The following is a 17,576-nucleotide window of genomic DNA, read 5'->3' on the forward strand; positions in this document are numbered from 1 at the left end:
TTCATGATTACAACATCATCTACTTGTAAATCTCTGCTTGGGCGTGTCCACTTCCGACGTTCTTGCAACTAACCAGGAACTCTTTTCTCCAGCGTGACCAAAACTCGTTCGCTAAATGTTGGACTCGCCTCCATTGACGCTTTCTGCAATATACATCTGTACGTCTTCATCGCTGGCAGCTGGTTCGGGATCAAAGGACTTGACGAATCTGGGTCTGAAATCTGCTTTACTGTCAAGGGACGGCTGTTAACAATCGTTTCTGCTTCACACACGGAGTCCTAAAGAGACTCGTTGTCTCATTGTCGCCCGTTATTGTTTAACAGCCATGAAAGAACGCTCCGAACGGTTCTTATTTGGCGTTCCCACACACCTCCCATGTGACTCGCTGCTGGGACATTCATTTTGAAGGAAAACTAATCGCACTGCTCTTCTAATAGCTTTGCTTTAATTCTTTCTTGGTCCATTTCACTTAATGCTTGTGCAAGTTCTTTACGAGCTCCTACAAAGTTGGTTCTTTGGCCACTTCTTAGCTGGCGGACGGGACCTCGCCGACTTATAAATCGTCTAAGGGCGTTGATAAATGAATCTGTGTCGAGGGAGTTAGATGTTTCAAGATGTATAGCCCTCGAAGCCATACAAGTGAACAAAACACCATAACGCTTAAGCTCCTTCAGGTCATCTTTAACGATAAAGGGACCAAAATAGTCGATGGCGCAGTAGGTAAAGGGAGTGGCAGTCTCTAAACGGTCTTCTGGGAGGTCTGACATTCTTTGTTCTTGAACTGCTCCAAGTAGTTTCTTGCACTTGACACAGGACTAGATTATGCTACTGACTACAACTGTACCACTTATTATCCAAAATCCATTCGATCGTACTTCATTGAGCGTCATGGTCTTGCCTTGGTGACTTGTGCGTTCGTGAAAGTACCTGACAATGAACGTGGTAACGTGACTATTTCATGGTAGTATGATGAGAAACTTCACGTCATCTGACAGACTTGCACATCTGAGACCTTCACCGACTCGCAAAATTCCTTCTTCATCAACAAAAGGATCGAGCTTGTACAGTGAGCTGTAAGTCTTTATATTAGTTTTCCTCTGTTACGCAGACTCTACTGTTAGGGTCCGGATTCTTCCGCTTTATCTGCTTCAAGACGTCTAACTCCTCCGTAAATGCGCTCGTCTGTACTGCACGAATGATAGCGCGTTCTGCGCTCTCTAAATCAATGACTTTTACTTCTCGTGGCAATTCTTCTTTACATTGCTTCTTCTGTACTCGCGCTCTTAAACTTCTTACGTAGCGTGTACACAGAGCAATTGCTCGTTTGCCGCGATACCAGTCAGAGAAGTACTTCACTCTCCCACACAGGCTTGTTTTCTCTGAATCTACTTTGACGATTTGTGTGGTTCCCATAGTAACATGTTTCTTGACTTCGGGGTCGTCATTCTGGAGATCAAAGGTACCTTCACTGTGATCCCGGTTTATTGGCCACTGGTCTTCAGTCTTCCAAAGAAAGGCAGGTCCGTTGATCCAACGAGAATGTAACAACTCTTGAGACTTTACACCTCGCGAAGCCTCATCTGCAGGGTTCTGTTTTGATTCGACGTGGTTCCACTGTTCAACTGAAGTGCTATTTTGAATTTCTTGAACTCTGTTAGCCACGAAGACATGAAATCGCCTACTTTCATTGATTATGTATCCAAGGACCACTTTGCTCTCTGTCCAAAAGTACTCTTGGTCAATGTGATAACTAAGTTCTAGACGCAACTGCTGGCTAATCCTCACAGAACTAACAGCCGGGGTGAGTTCCAGTCTCGGTACGGTTACAGGTTTGATGGGGGCAACTCTCTCAGAAGGATTTGATTGGCTTGAATCGACAGAACTAGCAATCGATAAGCGAAAATTCTTACGCAATCGACTGTATGAAAAGCAGCCCAATTCACAAGATGAAGACAAGACCTACTGGAATGTTAGGGATTTTTTTTTTCTGGACCTTTGTGTTGTTACGTTTCAATAAAAAAACCGTAAACAACCAAACTTTAAGTGCGTTTTATTAATTACTTCACAATCTTTTCAACCTTTTGCCTATACAGGATAGTACTAAGATAAAGACAAAAACACACGGACTCAAAATGTCCTCGTCATCATACGATGGTGATCAAGCTCTATTACTTTTAAATAGTGCTCAATTCCCCCTTTTTTCAGAAAAGATTTCTGATCCATATATAAAATCGTACTTAAAGTAATATAAACAATGACATCATACCCAGATAAGGATATGACACACATAATTAAAATAAACTATGGTATCATCATACCTGAAAAAATATGACATCATGATAACTAAGTAGGGACATGATATCACTTTCCTATTTATAGATAATGACCTCAAGATTTTTTGATGACGTCAACCCCTCGAATATTCTGGTGTCACTTGCTCCTTACCAACTAAAAATAAACTATGACATAATTCTTTCTTAATGGGATGTATGACGTCATCGGTGTTAATTTATGCCACTCAAAGAGTTAATAAGATCCACAGAAATCCAGCGTAACCGGTCCCTCCCCCACTACTCCCCCCCCACCCCCGCACCCCCGTCTCAGGGAAAAAAGCTCCGTTAATCTAAGATGGCGGCCAAGATGGTGAACATTGTTGGGACGTCACAGGCCTCCAACAGCGCCACCACCCATAAAATAAAGCCCATCTTGTTAAGAAGATCAAAGGCTTTCATCTAAAGGTAAAATCGTTTCGATATACTGCAACATATCAAAAACTCAGGGGAGAGGTTCCATCCACCATCCCCTTGTACCACGGTGGGTGTATGAATTTACGTGTACGCCCGAGTGTTAAAGGATTTTCGCTTACTGTAGTCGGGTCTCTTAGTGCAAAATATAGGCCAGATCGTTACAGACGTGACAAAAGTGTCAAATTTGGCACAGAGCTTCCTTAGCACCTACCGATTAATACTAGAGGGGGTGCCCGTTACAAATAGTCCTAATTACAGATAAAAGGGGTTGGGGGGGGTTAACTTTCACCTATAATAGGAGATTGGGCTCCCTGTGGCGAGTACTCTTCTTATTTGATTTGGCTAAAAAACATTTGTTTCAAATTTCTAAGTTTTTAATTTGGTAATGTTTAGTTGTTGTTATACTATTCAAAATACTTTTACATGTACATAATACTGACTAGTGCCCAGTCCCCACACGGTAAGTGTGGCCATGTTCACTGTGCGGAGGGGGACATGCGGGTTTACGGTATTGCGGTATTGAGCTTTTTTTCAAGCGGTATTTCGGTAATTTTGATTTTAATATGCGGTATTGCGGTATCATCTGGCCCTGTGGTACGCAGTTTTTCATCCTATTCGTTTAGGATATTCGGCAAAAGAAGATCGTTCACGGTATATATTGCAGTACCATTCAATTTCAGTCCCCTGTCTAACACAGGTTAATACAACATGCAGCACGAGCCACAGTAAGCTAAACAGGTTAATAAAAGTCTAAGACTTTAGACTTAATGGTAATAACCGGGCTTTTCAATCGTTCTACCGATCAATTCAAGGTCTTCTCATCTTTTCTCCCGATGTCTAAAGTTGATTTCTGGTGCATAAATGCTTGAGGTGGCAAACTCGCAAGATGGATACAGCTTTAAGTAAAACATGACCAATCATAAAATTCGGTATCGGTATTTCGTCGAGTTTGGGCACGGCATTTCGACTAAGACTTGTCAGTGATAATATCATTACTTATCAATGTAAACAGATCACAAAACCAGCTTTCAAACATGTCATACAATAACATAAAACCCAAATGCATCACATCCTAAACGACAGAATTGTTAAATTTTGACATGCCACATGAACGACCTCATGAACCGTAACTGACAATGCGCCCACTTTGTAATTGTGCAGCTAAGATTAGATTATGATTTGCTTCGTTGGTAACCCTGTCCTTGAGATAATGATTAAAACATTTAAACCTCGTCCTCGGGGGAAAAAGGAGGAGCAAGGGTAGCACAGTTGGTTAGTGCGCAGCCTTCGGTGCGCGAGGTCCCGAGTTCGATCTCCGGTGTCAACACATCCTTATTTCAACTTCTCTCCTTTCTGTGTAGCTTTAACTAGCTTTAAATACCCTTACAACGGAGCATTAATGGAGAGAGGGGGTAAAAGGAGCGCAACGTCGACCTCAAGTTTATCAGTTATTTTTACTGTCACGAGTTATTGACATAAAATATGGTCGCTTTACCTTTTTCTACCTTTTTATTAAGCACTAGGAACGAGGTTGTAAAACATGCCTCTCCAGGAATTTTTAACACTCTTTCTTTTTTACACATTTGCATTTAAAAAGAAGTGTATGAGGTCCCTGCATGCCTAGACACCCGTAAGCGGCTCATTCAGTTCAGAGTCCTTGCACCAGGGTGTTAATGATAGGTCTATACGATCTTTCAAAAAAAGGAGAGTCGTGCGTTACAATTTACAAACAAACTAACTTCAGAAGAGCTGAAATTTACAGGAACAAGGCCTCCTTTAGCCAACCAATGATGCATCATTTATGAAAATGAATGTAATTTGTTTCATGCAATTAGGCGAATACCTTGTGGTTACGAAATCTTACGATCATGAATTCCTCGAGAGCAATTCAGTCACCAACTTTTCACAAAATAATGCTGTGGAAAATTAAAGAAAATACCAAAAAAAGCAAGGGTCATCAATAATTATGGCCTGGTCCCTTATCATAATGGAGAGGTCATGATAAAGAAGCCCATCAGCCCCAACTTTGACCACTCAAACAGATTTCTGACAGATTAAATACCGCAAAACTTTGCATTCACTTATGCCTACACCAGGAGCCTAGAAATCGGCTCGATCCTGGTCACACCTTGCTTTTATTGCTGAATATCATTTTAAAGAGCTTAACGAAATATTTCGTTAGTAGAGGTGTTTTGAACATGATTGAAATTTAGAGATGGTGACAAAAACGAACACAAAAAAAGTCACAAAACGAGACGCATGAAACAACTGCAATCTAATATTCGTGTTACACCGATATAATGGCTCCTTTGGCAGCTATGCTGACATTTTTGAAGATGGAAGTAGTATCACAGCTAGTCCCGGGTTAGGTATACCGTGTATTACCAGTTTTATGGTTCCTGAGACTTAGGGCCTGTTAACATAAAGGTGGGGGACCCCAGGTAGGTGAGGTAACCTGCTTAGGTGGGGTAAAAAAATAACCTTCCTTTACATTTAATCTTACAACCCCGCCATCCTGGGGTGCAGTTTCTCAAGATTATTGACTGGTCGCTAAGCACGTAAACAAGAAAATGCTGGCAAACCACGTCTACGCTCACTTGCTGCTCTTGCAGCAACCTTCAGTTTTGTGGCTTCCTATTGTTACCTTTAATAATTATGTGAAGCCACACGGCGCCAAAGTGAGTTTTGGCGAATTTGATGTATCACGAATCCGACCCCGACTAGCATGGGTTCCCTGGTGTGGCAGACCGGGCTACCCATCTTGAAGGGTCACCCCACCTATCATGTAAACGTGATCAAATTAAAATGAGAGATTATATGGACAGGCGGGTTATCCTACCTAAGTGGGTTACCATGCCTACCTGGGGTCCCTCTCCTCCATGTAAACAGGCCCTAAAAGTAGTAGCCCGGCTCCCTTTCTACAGTTTCAGCAGTCAAACCATTCACCATTTATCATTTGAGTCAATCTTGAACCACTTGAGTCTCACTTTTACGACTTGATAAGCTGTTATTATTTTTGGACGTGAGTGCTTCAGTGCCAAATGTAGAGGCTTCGAATTCATGATAAACTGTGCTGTTTTTTGAAGCTTGGGCTAACTTGTTTTTTTTTTCGTTTATGAGACCAGATTCTTTTTTGTTTGTTTTTGCTTTACGTAAAGCTTAGACAAACTTCGGGAATTGTAAATGATATGACTTGTGCCACGGTGCTTGCTTCTCTGTCAAAACATGCACGTGCGTCCAGCAGATAAAGAGAGACTGAAAGGCATCCAGGCCTATGTTAAGCTGAAAAATTAATTACCTCCCTAGGAAAGAACTATTTTGGGTTCTGTCATTTCGGTATTTGCTCTTCATGAACAGCTGTCATAAATTCCTGATAATATGTGATAAAACAGACTCTTTGACAATTTCTTTTTTCTGAAATTTTGTGTGTGAATCGCTATGCCATACGCTTTCTTTAGCTTAAAGTGACGGGTAATGACAAGTAATACTTAATAAATAAGGCTTAACCCACACAATAAGGCCTCCTCTAATTGAAGAGGGTCGTGCAGGGGTATTCCCGTGATGCGTGATTGGCTGATTTTATTTTCCGTGAAACGTGAATTTAATAAATTATTCTTCGTGATCCGTGATCTGAAGGTTTTGCGTGACCCGTTAAGAACTTGAATTGTTAACCGATATCCGTGATTTCACCACTCTGAGATGCGAGTGCTCCGGAAGACTTATTTTAAGACTGAAAATAACAAATGTGACAAGTAACAGACTTCGCTTTAATTGAAGTAATCCATTGTGCAAATTCACGTGCTTTACATGCCTATCATGGATCAGATGTCTATTCCTATGCCTATGGTTTCCTATGTCACTGGAGGTCAAAGGACAGTGATCCAAAACATCGAAACATCAGAGACATGTAGGGGACGAGTACGTATAGTACGATGAGGGTCGAATGTATTGTATTTTACGTTGACCCAAAGTCTGTCGGCTCGCTTAATTTTCTTGGAAAGGAACGAGTTCGCTTTCCAATTACAGATGAACATTCATCTTTGGCAGCGTTTACTAAAAAGTTCGCGGAATTTGCCGGATTAAAGGCAGAGGCTGAGAAACGTGGCCTCGGCTCCTGTGTTGAACTTAAATTTTGTCGTCTCGAAAAGGGAAAAGATGGCAGTAAGGCCTTTGCGATAAATACACAAGAGCAATGGGACGAGGAGAGGCCGCTACTATCAGGAAATACATCTTCATTACAAGGTAGAAATTTATTTACGGTACTTCTTATTAAAGGACATCAAGGACCGTTCTGAAAGACACGGGCCGACTTTTCTATAGGTTTTAACCTATAGAAAAATAAGTAATCAAAGTAAGTAATCAAAGTAAAATAAGTAATCAAGGTTAAAAGAAGAACAAGAGAATAAGGCGACTATGTCAGGATGACGATGGTAGTACAAAGTTAACTTAGAAATATTTCAAGACAAGTAAATTTTAAATACTTCAAGTAAAATACAGCTTCAAACACGGGCGATGCTATTTTACCTTAAAAGCAGCCTTTACTTAGCCTTTAACGATTTTGCTTTCTTCAAACACTCTTTCTACCGTAAGAGAAGGTTATTAAAAGAGGTACCTTACTTGTTTATTTTCGTGATTCGGAAAAATGAAATTTTGATAGCCGTGATCCGTGATTCGCTGTTTTTTCTGTTCGTGAACCGTGCGAGAGACCCCCCCTGTACCACCCTCATTGAAGTACATTAGAAAAGAAGAAGAGAACCCCAGAAGCTGAGTACTTGCAAGTTTTGAAGCAAAGACGAGGCCATCTTAGAAATGACTTATTAAAATGTGGGCGGACTGTGGACTTGCCTTAAGGGCACAGTAATAATCAACTTAATTATACAATCAATAAGCTAATAATGGATGAGAATGCCAGATGTTCGAGTGAAATTGTTGTTCACAACATGAGAAGAGCATTCTGAGCGGTTTAAGGTATTAAATAACAATTTTCAATCAAAACACCACAGGGACACCAGCAGGTGAGATTGACAATAATTAAACCCTGTTAAGCACGCTTCAGTGGCATATTTGCATTAGGCACCCCCTCTAATATTCATGGTACTGCAATAAGCTATCGCTGTGCAAAGTTTGGTGCTTTTGTCAACTCTGTAACGATCCTGACCTTAAGAGACCTGACTACTGTTCCTAGTCAATAGTTGAAAAGTCCGTGGAAGGGTCTATTATAAGGAAACGAGCGCTAAAACGTTTTTTGCCTTTCCGTGGTCATTATTTTCAGTGCTAAGACTGGCGATGAGGCTTTTATTTTTAATGTTTAGAATCATAAAAAATTCTGTGAATCTTCACAATATAACGAACATAAACCAATACCTTGCCCCAGATATAGGAAAGGCCCAGGTTTAGTTATGGGTTTTGGGTTTCTTTCTTTTTACTACAAACACTTTTTACTCAATAACAGTTTAAAATGGCGTCACTCTTTCACCAAAGGGAAATATTTGCCTAGCATATATTCGCCAGTATAGATGTTTTAAAAAACGTCCTCATAATATATTTTGTCAACAAACTGGGATTCAACATGCGATCGAGTTTTGATTGCTGTCGCTTCAAAAAAAATTGTTGTTTTCCTCAATAGACTATGAAAAATTGAAAAACATATAGGCATAAAGATACATAAACAGCTTTTTGAGATTTCATTGTGAACATAAAAATACCACTTTTAATGAAAATCCTCCAATGTGGACTGTTGGACCGGAAGTGACTTTCTCCTGAAGTAGATTTTCATATCTTGCCAATTTTAACGTTCAGGTGGAATTAGAAAATAAAAGTGCTACATATAGTATTATTTAGGTAGGTTATTGGAAAGGTTTTGGCTAACATGCTCTATATAAGCCTTATTATAAGGGGGAAATGACTAGACCGGAAGTGGCTGTATCAGCATCTTCAAAGCGAGGCCGCACAGTGAAAAAGCCGTAACCTTAGTATTTTCTCCTTGTTTTTTACATACCTAGGGCTAAACTTTCTGCTCATGTCGGAATTGTATTATTTCAAAAGTGGGCACTCAAGTAAATCCGACTTAAATTTGGGTTATTTTTAGTTTCACTAAAAATGTCTTTAAGAGCATTAACTTAACAATTATTTCACAGACAACAGAAATATTTCTTTGATCCATATGTTTTGCTATAAGACCCTTATGGATAGAGATAATAAAAAGTGAGTTTATATTTGGCTTAAAATATCCCTGACATTGTAATCAAAGTATTGAAAAGTGCCCAAAATAGGCTATAAAAAAAGCCTTCGGGGACCCCAAAAAGGGTAACATCTAGAACTCAGCCCAAATAAGAGCAATGGAGCTGAAACTTTGGCATATTGCATAAGTCTCCATAGTAACTAAGTGTACCAAATTTGAGCCAAATCGGCCGACCCCTTTTTCCAAGCCTGCCCCGGTCTCTCAGGCAGAAGCTCTTAAATCATTCAAAATAGCAAAACAGAGCAAAACCCAAAGTGAAGCTACAACCATCTTCTCTTGCTCTTCCATTCAAAACCTCGTCCCCAAGTGCTCTTCCCGGTCGCATTCACGTGAGGATACTACAGATTCGCTCGTTTTGTTGTACGTCCAAGGATAAAAGTGTATTAAAATCGAAATAATCCTCGTTTAGTGGGCGCTTATCCGAAGCGGGCTTGTTACAAAATAAACTTCATTCAAAATAATAAGCAAAATATTATTCATGCTTTCTCGAGCACGCTAAAATCGCGTAAGCGAATTATGTAATTGGGGTTCTGCTGCTAGGATGATGAGCTGTGGTATATACTGGTAACATAGACGGCATAATTCTTTCGGTGCATAATTTTTTGAACCAAGGACTTGGCATGTAAGGTGCTGGAGCTGATATAGAACTACTAATACATACAGCGCCGGAGTGTAAATTCGCAGAGTTCTAGCTATTAAAATTGATACAAAATGCGTCCAATATTGCATCCTGTCACTGATTCTAGATTCATTCTGTGTAGACTAGACTTCAGTTGCGGGATTGGGAGAGGATAACAATTACAGTAAGCTGGTGCCTTTTTCTCAACTGAGACAGGTGCGTCCGAGTGATCGTATTCCGGAATACGAATACTCAAAGTTTACAAATCTCTTGTACCTTTGGTGGTTTTTGGAACACTTACGCTATACGCCGAATATTTTATTTCAAGCACAGATATCTAGATTTGCATTGCAATTATAAATGTCAAACAAATTATTTCCAGTCGAGGAGAGCTTGTTCCATTCAGTATTCTGACTCCTGGGGTAACTACGGTCAATTGAACAACCCCTGTGCAAGGGATACAATCACTTACAAAGAGATACTTTTAACTGTATAGCAGACTGGAATTTTCATCTAGGCACGAGTTAGTGACTGGGTTTGATTTTAGTAAGACGAAATACCGAGAGAACACACCTTGATTAAGTGCTATGGCTACTCTGGCATCCTTTATGCGGCCCACTGTTGGTGCGACTGCTCCAACGTTGATCCAGAGCCCAAAGAAGAAAGGCTAACTGTTTTTGCTTGTATTCGTTGTTTCGCTTTCAAGACATCTTACTCTACTTGATATTCTGCCTTCGTCTCAAAGTCTAATATAAGTTGATATGAAGCATATACCATTCACCACACGTTTTCATTTTGAAAATGACCGACTGTAACAGTCCTTTCGAGCAAAGCGAGGCGCGAGGCGCCGATCGAAGAGAGTTTATAACCTCGTCGCGCGAGCGCAGCACGTGAACCGCACGTGGTCTTAGCCAGCTGCAAAATTGGATGCCCCATCTTTCTTTTTTCTTTGAATATATCGCTTGGTGTCTGCTAATGACGTCATGTAGCGTTACGTAGTGGAGCATTTTGTGTTTCTAGGCAACATAGACTTTGCGGCCGATGACCAGGGAGCACTTTCATGTTGCATTCATGAAGGGCGAATGTGTTTATTCATCGTCTGTGAAACAGTGTTTACGCTCGGTGAATCACGAGCCATTTCCCATGCAAATGACGTGCACTGAACAGCAAGCACAACAAGTAGTGAAGATTTTCTACCGAAACTCCTCTGGAGAACGCCGACTAAAATTCATCGAGAGCGGACAAGACGACGACAACAAGAAACAGCGAGGCAGAGAGAACATTGCTTAGCATAGCGAAGGCAATCAATGTTAACACAGACACTACAAACATGTACAGAGGCAGCGACAAAATACTACAATTACTTTGCAAACGATACCGTTGAAGAGAGGGAACACCGACTGCCGACGCTTCAAAAAGTGATGAGGAGATCACTCAGCGCTTGAAGTTTACAGTCAAAATTACGTTTTTTTCAAGAAGTCAGAGGGAGGTGACATATTTCTACATATTAACTGAAGTTAAACATGTTTCATTGGCAGGATATTGTTTCAAGAAATTAAACGACAAGTAGATATAGGGTTTCCTATACCCATTCTTCACTTTATATTCACGATAAATTTATGTAATAAATGGTGGAAAGGATGACTGTAGCCTGTGTGTCAGGAAGTTGAAAGGGGAAGGGGGAATTTAGGCGCGCGAGAGCGCGCGATGGAGAAAGGAAACGAACTCCCTCCTCCCTTGCACGCGGTCTTGTGCCCTCAATTCCCTTCCCCTTCCCTTTCTAACGCCTGCCACGCAGGCTAGGATGACTGTGGTGGGTGTTTGGTCATTTACTTTGAGTACCGAACACAGATGACGTAAAACAAAAGAACAAAACCCCTGAAACAGTGCCTAAGCAGATTCTCCCTGAACATAAAGCAAAGAGGTCTTTTGTTTTATGTCATCTGTGTCCATTACACAAAATTTTGACTGGAATTTCGAATCCATGAATATCTGGACAAATTGTCAATTCATTTGGTCAAGAAACTGTCTGTCTGGGAATTTCAAGAACTACGCCTCTGGCAACCACGTTGGGAATTGAGAAACTGACCACCCTCAGCATGACTTGTATGTGGACATAAAATAGTACGCGCGTTCTGATTAGTTAAAAACCTATGGTTTATTGTGAAGGTAAACTCATAGAAAACGTAAATTTAATTTATAAAAGCAATAGACCACACTTTCTAAGGGTTTACAGGAGGAAAGCTTGTGAATCACGAGCCGTAGGCGAGTGATTTACAAGCTTTTCGAGCGTTCTCCCAACATCCCAAGTGGGTTATCACGCCGGTTAACCCATAAAAAAGTGTGGTCTATTGCTTAAGGAGTTTGATAAAACCGAATATCGAGCTATTCCTCGGATAATGCTACAACAAAAATAACAACAAACTACAGAATTGGAGCTCTCGTTGCAATTATTTGTTGAGTGGCGAGTGTGCAAAATGTGAACTCTACCTCATTTGGGAGTCACAAAATTAAAGGAATTGTGCGAGAATGAAAGCAGTACTGAAAAGATCTTCAATAAGCACTTATGTATTGGTCGGAGCTTATTATAGTGTTTGATTTACCATCACCCAACCGAAACTATGTTACTGGAAAACAACACTAGCTGAATTAAGGCAAAAAGCCTTTCACCGTGACAATGGCCATGGTTTACTTTTTCTATACACAGCTTTGGGAGGTATCCTCCGTAGAGCTAATTAATCACTGGTGTACCTCCTTTTCACTTAGTTAGATACTTATTCTGGCTAAGCATTCGTCGATCTATAATGGCCGAAACCCTTTTGTGCTGACACAATAATCAGATAATGATTTCGTTTTCATAGCATGCAATGGGCCTTACTGCTTGATTACGTCAGACTAGCAAATTTCATCCCCAAGCCTCGTTTGTGAGCACAATTTATCCTGAAAATTCAAATGTACTGCCTTGGGAATTCGTTTATGCAAAATTTCGCAACTTGACAATTCATTACTTTTAAAATGATGCTTGGTGGTAAAATGTGCTCGTCTGACGTAAACATACATAAGGCCAGGTCAGTCAGGACGCAATATGGCTCTTCATAATTTTATTTCAATGCAACAATTTCATAACACCTTTGAATCTTTTACGGTTTCTAGTTATCATCTAAAGTTGCTCTCTTTTTCCCTGAAGGAAAATTCGTCGGCTCATGTAAATCTTTCTTGTCCTTGATGATCGTGTATTGTTCTCGTGAAGCGTTTGTTTCAGACATACTGTTGTTGTCTTGCCACATGAACCTTTAATCTGTACTGAAGTCAAATACAAACAAAGTTCGATTATTGGCATTGAGGTCGATGGCATGATCAAATTAAACTACTTGTAGTTAAAATTGTTGTTGTTGTTTTTAATATTAACTGATAATCGGTCATGGATCTTGAGATATTAATTGCAATAATAGTGAGGTAGAGCGAGGTCACACAATCCGCATTTTTTTTTTTAAATGGAGATCTTTTTCCTCGTTTACAAAAAAGTTAAGCGTCCACAAGGGCGTGTTTGAATCGTTGCATAGAAACGCTAAAATGGAAATGCGCGATAACATTCCTTGGAGGGCATGCGTGTAGTATATGATGTATGAAATCATCGTATTCGAAAAGCTCCGTTTCCATCCGTCCACACGTAATCGAGAAGCCGGGGGTTTCCAAAGAATCTCAACTGCGGGAAAAGTTGTAATGCCCGAAAACTCCGCAAGAGTGAACGGTACTGCTAAGATCTGCTAAGGCCATCCTCTTTTATTTCTCTGTTTAGCGTCATCCAATCGACCCAAATTTTTGGCACTTTCAAAAAAAAAAAAGTAACGACGTAGTTCAACCATTTTTCACTTGAAATAATTCTTTTAATCTGAAAAATCAGTATAGTTTTAGTTGCTGAAAAGTGAGGGATGCTTGGATGTCGCATAGGAGTTTCGTTGGTTGATCCTTTTTCCCACGTTCGTCTTTCGAACATATATTTTCCGAAAATTGTCGTTGGGTGCCCCTGTTAATTCTACAATAACATCAACCAACTTTTCCGCCATATTGATTTTGGGTCATGTCTTGTTGTTTCCAGGCTCCACAGCAATGATGCTGGGGTGCCAGGCCTCCTTCCAAATCTAGTGATTTTTTTTTCCAAGGTTTTTTTTTTTTCGATCCGACCGATCAACCCAATATCAGGAAACGTATTAGACACTAAACGGAAAAAAAAAATGGGGGAATAGCCTGGAATGGAAAAAAGGGCGCCACTTTCAAAAATATCCGAATACGTGTGGAGGGGGCCTCAAGGTCCATATTAATAACTCAACCTCATCCCCACAGTCTTTTTGTATTCCACGCGCTAAGACCCTGCGACGAGGTTGCACTTAACTCGGGTACAAGCATGGCATTCTTTAAAGAAGAGAGTGTATCTACAATTATCCAATGGTCCATTGCGGAAAATTTCAAAATATTTGTTAACTCCGGCTGTTGCTATTCCAATTTCAGGACTGATTATGGTGTTTTCCGCAATGGCGTATTCAGCAACAAACGACAGGCCCCGTACAACTTAAGTAAAGCCCCTAATTGTTATTTTCTATAGACTTTTTCTCTAGTCTTTGTGCTATAATGCTTATCGTCTTTGGCCAGCTTAACAGTAGAAGAAGTAGCTTGAAGTATCTGTCCACTCAGATGGGGCATACGGCCGCTTTCCCACACTTTTTTAAATAGAACTAATCACAAACATTGCCAAAGGATCAATTAATTTAGACACAGGATCTCTTTGCAATTCTTGCTTTTCTTTGACTAACAAACAGGACACGCAATACACTTTCCATATTTCCTCTGTTTCAACAATTTCCTTGAAACATCAAACCCATTTTATGGCGTCAAGGTGTATATTTGAGTTATTTATGATCAAAAGTACAAACCAACGCCTAAGAAACTGTGATTTTAAACTACCCCGCTTTGATACAGTGGCCTATGGCTGCGCAACAAAGGACCTTTCATTTGGTCAAAGGTCGGTATTTGTGAGCTCAGAAACTTGACAAGCCTCAAAGCATTCAAGTGAACATATACGCGGTGTGGACCTTTTGAGCCACATAGATGACAATGGTAACTGCTGTGACCTGTGCAAATTTTGTAGTTTTTATAGTTTTAGGTTTTAGGTAAGATCATTAATTTAAAAGTCTTGTAATAGATTAGTGTGCCAGTATGTAGGAAAGTGTCCCCAATTAGCTAACTGCCGTATAAAGCTAAATACATTGACACTAAAATAAAGTCATTATTATTGTTATTATTTTGGTCTGAGCTGGCAGCGCAGGTCATTCACAAGAAAGAAAAAATGCCCTGTAAAGACATATTCAAACTGAGGCCGACGTTTCAAGAACTAGATATCTTCCTTGGAGGAATCGCAAGAAACGTCAGATCGCAAGCATGCAAGTAGACTGACACATTATTGTTCTCGGCGAAAGTGACATTGAAGCTGTTAGAATGTTTTGTCACTGCTATTGGATGTTTTTCTGTAATCGTTTTTGCACTTGCTTTCTTTTGATAAAAAAAAAGAAAGAAAGAAAGATTATTTTAACCTCTTTTAAAATATGATAAAAGTACACATGCGCAATTGAGTCATGATCGATCGTTTTCTGTTCCTTGGTTTTGTCCGAAAGGGACCGGTGTAATATAATTATATGAATGAAACGCACAAAATACAAAATAACACAAACAAAATATTAATAACTCAATGTGCTTAAAATAGAACTAATTAAACGGTTGCCAGAGATCGGTGTTTCAAACGATAAGGCGGAAAAACTATGACAAATATAAAAAAATAGTATTTTTACGACATGTAGTGTTGATACTATCGCTAACGAATTTTTGCGTCAGAATGAATTGAAACAACAAACAAAAAACAGGCAATAAGAAAATTCTAAAGTTACATTCGATTGACCGTATTCCAGAATAGAAATACTCACAAGGAATAAACTTTGAAAAGCAATTTTTTGCCTTTCATTGCAAAGTAAAGCTAAAAAACTAGTGGAAATATATGATAAAGATGAGTCTAGCGTTCCAGTCGTACACAAATTTACGATCGAAGAGATTTGTCAAAAGTTTCGGCGTATTCTTATTCAGATCAACCGAACGTACCCTTAGGGTAAGTTTAAGTTTAATTATTCCTTGTCCTTCATAAAATTTTAATCAAATTAAATTCTTGGATGAATTCAGTCATTTCCTATACGTAAAACTTTTTTTTTTAAGAAAAGCCCGCTTGAAGGCAACTATTTCTCTATTAAAGAAAAAAGTCTTTTTATGAATATAAGAGCTGCAACAGTAATATGGGAGACGCCATGTCGGCGGTGTCGGGCTAACGTGTTACCGAATTTTTGGACAACGTTACAAAGAATAACGGGAATATAACTAAATAGGCTAAATACATACGTTCCGTCTAGTTCTCAATCTTTATATATAATTGCACTATGAAACTGCTACGCAAACATCACAACGGGAAGTCCTTTATAAACAAAAGCAATGACGTGAATGCATTATTAAGACAATTTTCCCGAACGACATAAATAAATTTCTGTAATTATTAGATATTTAATCTGTAACTGAATCTAAATTAAAGTACACGTAAATTAATAACAGAAAATTCTACGGCAAAGCCGTGAGGAGAACAAAAAGTTGTTAGCCAAGGCTTTATTCTAGACAATTTTGCCATTTGGCGATTGAGAGAGGGTTTAATCCCTTTCAGTAGAAATAACCGTGTTAACTTTTATGGGGAAAAAAAGTACAATAAAGGTTTCTGCGGTGTCTATTTTTTTGAAAATACGAGAAAAAAAAACTGAAAAGTGACATCTCGTCCTTGAAGTCCTTTCTGTTGTCTTAGCACCTACCTGTTTTCAAAAGTAGTTAAATCTTTGTTCACGCCTCTGATCAAACATAGGACCCTCTGGATAGCGATCAGGTCTCCTTTCTGGATACGTTGTTTGAATATAAGGTTTTCGTGGAGGTTTCTTTTGTACCTTAGGCTTGCTAGCTTCAGGGCGTTCATTAGACCCTTGGCGCGAGGGACCTTTCCTATTTCTGATCGAACTCTTTAAGATGCCTGCCAGTTGACAGCTATCATCGACCAATAAGCAAGCTATTAGAAAACCAACAAGAAAAATTGCCGAGATTGTCCCTTTCATGGTACGTAAATCAATCTTCTTCTCTTCTCGAGTCTTACTACTGTCCAGAAGCTATATGGGTAACCAATCTTTTGTGGTTTATGTAAGGCGAAGAGGATTAACGACGTCTTATAAAGTTTTAGAACACTGCCTCCCACTGTGGCTATAATAACAAAATATACCGGAAGATTTGGGAACAATGAACTACGGAATCAGTTAATATATCCCCTTTGTCGTCTCTGTTAAAGGAACAAAACAAGGCAGAGAAACTGTTAGAAACGCATTAGCTCTAGAATGAATAACAAAGAGTCGCGTGGTTTGCGTGATAATAGCTCTTTTGAAGATTCTTCGAATGAGCACCTTTGATAAATGATGTGCTTGATCGAGAGTCTGATAAAGTAATTTTCGACCAAAGTTCAAGCTAGTACGTTTATCTTAATTCGTTTTTTTCGCTTCATATCGATGACGACTGCTATATTTTGTGCATCCAAAGTTATTGTGTAGGATGAACAATTAATGATATTACAGAAGTTGAAAGAAAAAGCGATAAAAACAGATGGTGGATGAAAAACAAAAACACTTACTGAATATGTCCATGATACAGGCTGCGCAAATAAGGAACTTTGAAATTAATTAAGGTAGCGTCCTTTTTTTTCTCGGTGCCACGCGCCTTCAAGCTCATTTTCCTTGTGCCACGCGCCTTCTAAATGCCTTTCTGCTTTATTTGAATACCGTATAAGGGAAAGTGTTGTCAAAGTTTAGTTAATAAAATATATATATATGTATCTATAAATATTGGAAGT

General features: G+C 39.5%; 2 protein-coding genes across 2 annotated transcripts in view; both read right to left on the reverse strand.

Annotated features, from left to right (window-relative positions):
* LOC140947517 (allene oxide synthase-lipoxygenase protein-like) overlaps nucleotides 1–17,576 on the reverse strand; it is a 114,394-nt gene that overhangs the window by 71,593 nt on the left and 25,225 nt on the right. The window lies entirely within an intron of this gene.
* On the reverse strand, nucleotides 1,087–2,335 carry LOC140948863 (uncharacterized). Its single transcript, XM_073398131.1, has 2 exons — nucleotides 2,319–2,335; nucleotides 1,087–1,918 (listed from the first exon to the last, which is right to left on the reverse strand). Exons 1-2 carry the CDS (start codon nucleotides 2,333–2,335, stop codon nucleotides 1,087–1,089), a joined length of 849 nt encoding a protein of 282 aa, XP_073254232.1.

Source organism: Porites lutea, chromosome 9, assembly GCF_958299795.1.
Source record: "Porites lutea chromosome 9, jaPorLute2.1, whole genome shotgun sequence".
Classification (NCBI taxonomy): Eukaryota; Metazoa; Cnidaria; class Anthozoa; order Scleractinia; family Poritidae; genus Porites; species Porites lutea.